We start from the raw sequence: 6,751 nt of genomic DNA, 5'->3' as shown, positions 1-6,751 counted from the left end.
TCTTTCATACTAGTGATCATACTAGAAAAATTGGTTAACTCTAGGGTTCAGAGCAAATAATTTGCTCTGATACCACTCTGTCACGACCGGCCAAAATTAAGGATAATTAAGCCGGGAAAACCGTGACTAATAGAGGGAGATTAGAAGCGGGGTAGAAAGGGGATAATCAAACAAGGAAGGATCGCATTTCATCATTTAACAAAAGGGATATTTATAATATAACAGAGGTTTAGTCGTATAGACTCAATTAACTAATAAGTTCAGATAACTCTGACTTAGCCAAAATAACATAAAACTTCTGAGTACGCAGCGGAATAAGGTTCTGATTACATGTATGAAGACATGTAACCCTAGAGTTTTTCATAGCATATAATATTGCGACAAAAGAGGATTCCACTCGTCACTTCATCACCATCGTATACTGCTCAACCTGCACATTTAGAAATACATGCAGGGCTGAGTACAAAGGTACTCAGTGGGCACATATGCCTACTATGAAATATAACATGCTTCGTAAAGATTTAAATTATCATGCCATCATAAACAGTACAGCAAGGGGTTTTTCGCTAAAAAGGCCCAAGCTTACTAAATTCATTTGTGATTCTTAAAGTTCGACTGCAGTCTAAGTTCTCTTGTAATCTATCATATCTGGAACTGTGTGCCGGAGAGGTGGCCACCTCTCACGGTCACTTGACCGGCCAACCCGCTAGATGACTCACGGTCACTGGTGTACACTAGCCCTGGCAGGATAGCTATCAACTGCTCAAGACCCGAATTCGATTACATGATAAAAGTCACATCAGATAGATATCATACTGAAATTTAAAACATTTTATGGCAAGACAATATTTGAAATAACTTCAATTAATTTAATCATGAAATAACTTGCTTGAACGTAATATTTAAACTCATTTGATATATATGAAAGTAATGCCCACCTCATAGCAAAGCTTTGCTACAGATTAATGACTCCTTGACGAGCTCTTATTCTTGCGCTCGACCTTTAATCCGAGAAAATAACGTAAGACTTTAAATCGAGGGAAAATTCTCAATTAAATGAGAATGCGTAATTTAACTATGCATGAATCTCGTATGCATGAACTATTATTCTGAGATAATAATTAGGGAATTTCTATTGTTAATCCAGGCTATCGGATTTAATCAAAAGCTAAGTCTCATCTCATGAAGCCGGATAATTAATAAAAATTAATCCGTTCTCTTAGGGTGTTCTAATCCGCCAATTAAATAAATCTCGCTTGATATAGCCGAATAAAAAGACAGTTAAACTGAACATTCGACATATGATCACGTAAGAATTAATCAGGCTTAACGAATATGAATGGAAATAATAATATAATTTCAAATAATTTATCGGCTCAAGTAATTAAATAAATCTTGGCCCAATAAATAAATAATTGATTAGCTGGGCCCAAAAAAAATAAATCAAGCGAGGCCCAACTAATTTAATACAGCAGTCCAATAGAATGAGTGAGGCCTAATCCGTTTAATAATTCTCAGCCCAATAGGAAATAATAAGGACCCAATTAATAAATGCAGCTGGGCTTTTAATAAATTAAAACTCAGCCCAATATGGAAAAATGGTTGCGGCCTAATGAAAATAAGGTAAAGCAGGCCCATCCTTAACAAAACAATTGGGCTTGATTTAAATCAAGGTTCAGCCCGAAGTCAATTAAAAGTGGCTCAGAATAAAATAAACCAAGGCCCAAAATTAAGAAATAATCCAGCCCAACTCAAGCCCACTGAAAATTTAAGCAAATCTCGGCCCACTGAAACAAAAGCCCAAATAAGGAGCCCAACATAATTAAATAAAACCCGGCCCAATGTAATGGCCCAACACCCTTTTCTCCCTTATTTCTCCCCCTTCACAGCCGCTTTCCCCAACATCTCTCTTCCTCTCTGAAAATTTCACGTCACACACACACGCACGTAGGCAGACGGGCGGCGCCGCCTTTTCCTTGAAACACCGGCGACGGACGCTGCCATCAGCCATCATCTTCTCTCACTCGAGGTCACCGGTCGAAGTGGCGGTAAGAAGCAACCACCACCGCCTCATCTCTCTCAAAGCTCGGCCGCCGCAGTCTCCCTTCCGGCGAATTCACGGCTGGAAGGCTGCCGCCTCCATCTTCCTCGATCTCCCTCATCAGAACACACACAAATTACTCCACCCTTCTCCAGCCGAAACCCGCCGCCACGGCTCTCTCTCTCTCTCCGGCGAAGCAGCGGAGTTCGCCGCAGACCCGACGCTCGTTTCCTCTCGCTGAACAGATCCGACACCCCCATTTCCCAACTCTCTCTCTGCTCACCACCTAGATCCGCCTCTCTCTCTACTCCCTCGAATCTCCTCCGACCGTGGCCGAGCAGCAGCGGCACTACCGCCGTGCCCTGCCTCCCACCTCTCATCTCTTTGTCACCGACAGCAGCCACGGCAATAGCAGTAGCTGATCGGCCCGCCACCTCCCTTTCTCTCTCTGGATCGACGGGCAGCAGCTAAGCCGCCTTACCCTCCCTTTTTCTGAACTCCGGCGACCAGGAAAAGGTCCGCCTTGTTGTTGCCCTCCGGAGTCGGTGGGTTCGAGCCGTGCTCTGCCGCTGCTGGGTTCTGGAGGAGGAGGGTACGCCGCCTGCTGCTGTTACTGGAAGGCCGGCTTCGCCGTGCCGCTGCACTCCAGAATCGGCGAGATTCGCCGCTGAGGTCGGGAGTCTTCTACCTTTCACCGCTCGACGCCGCCGCCTGGGAGCGCCGCCAGCCGCTGTTGTTAACAGCAAGAGTCCGGCAGCCGTCTCTTCCGGAGCCGCCGTCGCTGTGAGTCGCAGAGCTCCGACAGTCCAGTACCACTCATCCTAAAGCTAAGTTCTCTAGTCTCGTTTGTTTTCGTTGCGTGGTTGGATTTCGATGGGTAAGCATATTGATTTTCTCGAGCAAGTAAATTGTCCGTTAGTAATATTCTACCTCTTTAAAGCATTCCATGATTTGTTCCATCCTGATGTAGAGTATAATGTTGCTAAGCTTAGCCAATAGCATATATAAAGGTCCTCTGTTATTCTAACTTGCTATATTTCTATACAACTGAAACGTGATTGATGGGTGATGCTTATGTAACATGAATTAAAACTGAGATATTAAATACCTTGAGGTATTGGTGTTGGTTGGCTACTGTGGGTGGATTAAGTGGAAGGAATCTGAAATAAATCATACTTATTCATTTCAGTAAATGCAGGTTGAAATTGGAAGAAGATGATGATTCAATACTAATCTTTACCTTAATGTTTCTGGCAGAGTAATGAATGAAAGTTCTCCTTTAGTATCTCGATTGTTGAGGTGTTTCTGGACTGAGATAACTGAAATGAATTAATATATTGATGTTTCTTTGATGATTGCAGGTGGAACAAGATGGTGGAGTGGAGAGCTAAGTGGAGGATGAGGGAATTATTGGTGTTCTTGGATGGAGTCGACTAAGTGGAAGAATTATTGTAGTGGCTTGTCAAATATAATGCTTACAAAATGTAATGGTGACAAAATAAGTGCTTGACAAATTTTAGTGGTGTAAATAAGTGGGAAACAAAGGTTTATGGAAAGAAAAAGAAATAATAAAAAAAAATGTAAAGAAGAATTAATGATGTATTTTCTATGTCTCGATGATTCTGTAACTGTGATAAAATACTGGCTTCGATTCTGCTTGATACTATATTTTTACATAAATATCGATTTCGACATGTGATATCTCTCTAAAATCCATAAATTATAAAATGAATCTAAATTAAATCCGTAGATTTAATTCGTTTGTTGTTCTAATATTTAAATTAAATCCGCAGATTTAATTAACTTCCTGAGTCGGAAATAATTCACGACCTGAATAAAAATAAATTCTAATTCCATCTCGCTTAAATAAATAACGTGACTTTGCTAAGTCAGTTGAAATTCTGAAATAATATCATTGACTGCTTTAACAATATAAATTCAGGATCATAAGCTGAATTCATATCAGGATAAAAACCGTTTTCATTCACTGATGAACAAAAATAAACACTCATTACTGGATTTAAAATATATAAAAGAGCGGGTCACTACACAATATCACTCAAACATTAACAATATTAATCCAATCTATTCCAATAGAGTCTGGAGAGATTGTACTACTCCGCTCATGCTAGGCTGATCATCAGCTTCATATGCCAAACACGACGCTGCAACTTCAGCCATCTATGAACATATTCCATGCAAATGAAGAAAATTATCATAATCAAGAAGCAAAAAAATATCATACTTTACAATACCATAACAAATGATTTTGTTACCTTTGCAGCTGCCGTGGGAAAGTTGTTTCCCTTGAGCGTAGCAACAACAGGATCCTTGTGCTTTGCCTGTGCTATATAAGTTAGCTAATTCTTCCATCTTTTTGCATATAAACAAACATATGGAAACAACTGTGTTCGTACTTCATACCCATGCCATAAGCCACTGCATATCCCATGGTTTACGGCCGGTTAGCAGCTCAAGGATCACTACGCCAAAGCTGTAAACATCAGTTTTGCTACTGAACTGCCCATTCAACACACATCTACGTAGCACCCAAGATTGGAACACTATGGCGCTTAGTTTGGATTCGGACTCAAAACTCATATAGAGGAAATATGTATTGAGGTAAGAACATACTCTGGTGAGTGGTAAGCTCGGCTTAGGAAAACAGAAAAAGGTAGAGCCTCGTGATAATAATAGTAATATTCCTCATTAGGGCGTTGAATAGATAGATCAAAACAGGCTATTTTAGCAACATTGTCATCAAAAAGTAAGATATTTCAGGATTGAATGTTGCAATGAATCTGCCCTCTCCGGTGAATAAATTCTAATCCTTTTGCAGCTCCTATAGCGATTTTAACTCTTCGCGCCCATGACAGAGTCTGGCCACCTGAAGAAGAAGCTAAACATATGTTTGAAATTAACATAGAATCCCTCTTCCACAATCAAGAAAAAAGTATGAATGGTGGCTTACAATGAAGAATGTCGTATAGAGACCCCAGGGGAGAAAACTCGAAAGCCAAGAATCGAAGATCATCGTGCACACAGTAACCAAGTAGCTCAACCACGTTTTCATGCTTCAGGTCAGATACTATTGAAACCTAAGAAACAACTACTCACTAAAGCAAAAGCAGATACTTTGTTTTCAATGTTGTCATAAAATAAAAATAAAAAAAGTTACCTGCTGAAGAAATTCTTGGTGTGGCAGGTAATTGTAGAGCTTTTCTATTGCTGCAGCTTTTCCATTTCTCAGGATAGCATGATAAACACTTTTGTCACCAATTGCATCTTTGATCAAACGCCTTGAACTAAAATTATTAGTAATAATCTTCAGAACATCTACTGGTATTGCAGGAACGGAAATTGGCTGCATTTTAAAACCTTCTGTTGATCCTGCGGCAGGCACAAGATAATCGCATATAAAATCATCGTAGATCAAGAAAATTTCTTCATGCATAACTAAAATTACAATCACTTTTTGTTTTTTTTACCAGATTGTTTAACTATGTTGAAAATCGCATTCAACAGCCAGAATTGTGATGATGCTGGCTCTGTTCTCCCCTGATGTTCAAGTGCAAGCTCCAGCTGCACTACTGTTTGAGTCATTGTTGGTCGTTTCATTGGGTTATGATGCAGGCATCTCTCAACAAGCTGGATGAACGTCTTGAGGCAATCCTGTGATATCTCCGACCTCAGATTTGAAGCCACAATCTGCTCTGCTTTTCCCTTACTAATCTTTTCATGAGCCCACATGGTTAAGCACAACTCATCCTCAGCAAGGCTATGATCCACTGCCGCCCTCCCACTCAATACTTCCAACAACACCACACCAAAAGCATACACATCGCTTTTCCTCGTTAATCTACCAGTTGTGAAGTAACTAGGGTCGAAATATCCAAACGAGCCCTTAACACTTGCGCTGACATGGCTGCTTGCCCCTGGCCCTAATTGTTTGGCCAGACCGAAATCGGAAACCCTAGCGACGAAATCTTCATCCAGAAGAATATTCGTGGACTTGACATCACGATGCACGATTGAGCTACCATTGTGAAGATAATCTAAACCTCGAGCAGCTCCGATGCATATATGAAGACGCTGCTCCCACGTGAGGGACGAGCGGTAGTCGGCCAACGTTCCGTTGGCCATGTAGTCGTAGAGGAGAAGCATCTCGCCCTGCTCACTGCAGTAGCCGATTAGAGAGACTAGATTGCGATGTCGGAGCTTTGTGAGGGTTTCAATCTCCGTCAAAAACTCTCGCTCGCCTTGGTTAGACTTTGCTGCTAGCCGCTTTATGGCCACGGCCACTCGCCCATCGAGAAGGCCTTTGTACACGCTGCCAAATCCACCCCTTCCGATGAGATGCGCGTCGTTGAAATCTCCTGTGGCTGACCGGATCTCAGCCAGTGAGAATTGCCGCCCAAATTGTTCGCAAGTTTTTGTTGATGTCATGTTTTTCAGTTGCTCCGCTAACCTTCACCGCGCCACCGTATTTTTGTGAAAGTTTGGTGCAAATTTGGAAGGCAAGGAATTCAGAGTTGATAGCGAGATGTTGGTGAGGAGGCAATAACTGATCCATGCTTGCTGCGAAATTTGATGGAATCTCCATAAGATTTACCAAAATAATCATATATAACTGACTTTCTACGTAACACACGTGAAAAAATCATTTTCATGAGCAATATCGCATGCGCAACCCTTGCATTTGTACATTAA

General features: G+C 41.4%; 1 protein-coding gene, 1 long non-coding RNA gene and 1 pseudogene across 2 annotated transcripts; 1 reads left to right on the top strand and 2 right to left on the bottom strand.

Annotated features, from left to right (window-relative positions):
* Positions 1 to 2,335: 2,335 nt before the first annotated feature.
* On the top strand, positions 2,336 to 3,695 carry LOC131019643 (uncharacterized). Its single transcript, XR_009100361.1, has 2 exons — positions 2,336 to 2,918; positions 3,403 to 3,695. It is a non-coding gene; the product is annotated as an uncharacterized LOC131019643 (long non-coding RNA).
* A 431-nt stretch (positions 3,696 to 4,126) lies between these two features.
* LOC131023243 (pto-interacting protein 1-like) lies at positions 4,127 to 5,411 on the bottom strand (annotated as a pseudogene).
* Positions 5,412 to 5,509: 98 nt separating this feature from the next.
* On the bottom strand, positions 5,510 to 6,527 carry LOC131023242 (receptor-like protein kinase ANXUR1). The gene has a single exon (XM_057952782.1). It carries the CDS (start codon positions 6,485 to 6,487, stop codon positions 5,510 to 5,512), a length of 978 nt encoding a protein of 325 aa, XP_057808765.1. The 5' UTR covers positions 6,488 to 6,527.
* Between the last annotated feature and the right edge of the window lie 224 nt (positions 6,528 to 6,751).

This window comes from Salvia miltiorrhiza, chromosome 4 (assembly GCF_028751815.1).
Source record: "Salvia miltiorrhiza cultivar Shanhuang (shh) chromosome 4, IMPLAD_Smil_shh, whole genome shotgun sequence".
Lineage (NCBI taxonomy): Eukaryota > Viridiplantae > Streptophyta > Magnoliopsida > Lamiales > Lamiaceae > Salvia > Salvia miltiorrhiza.
Note: the sequence above shows the minus strand (reverse complement) of the source record. Positions and strands in the feature narration are given on the sequence as shown.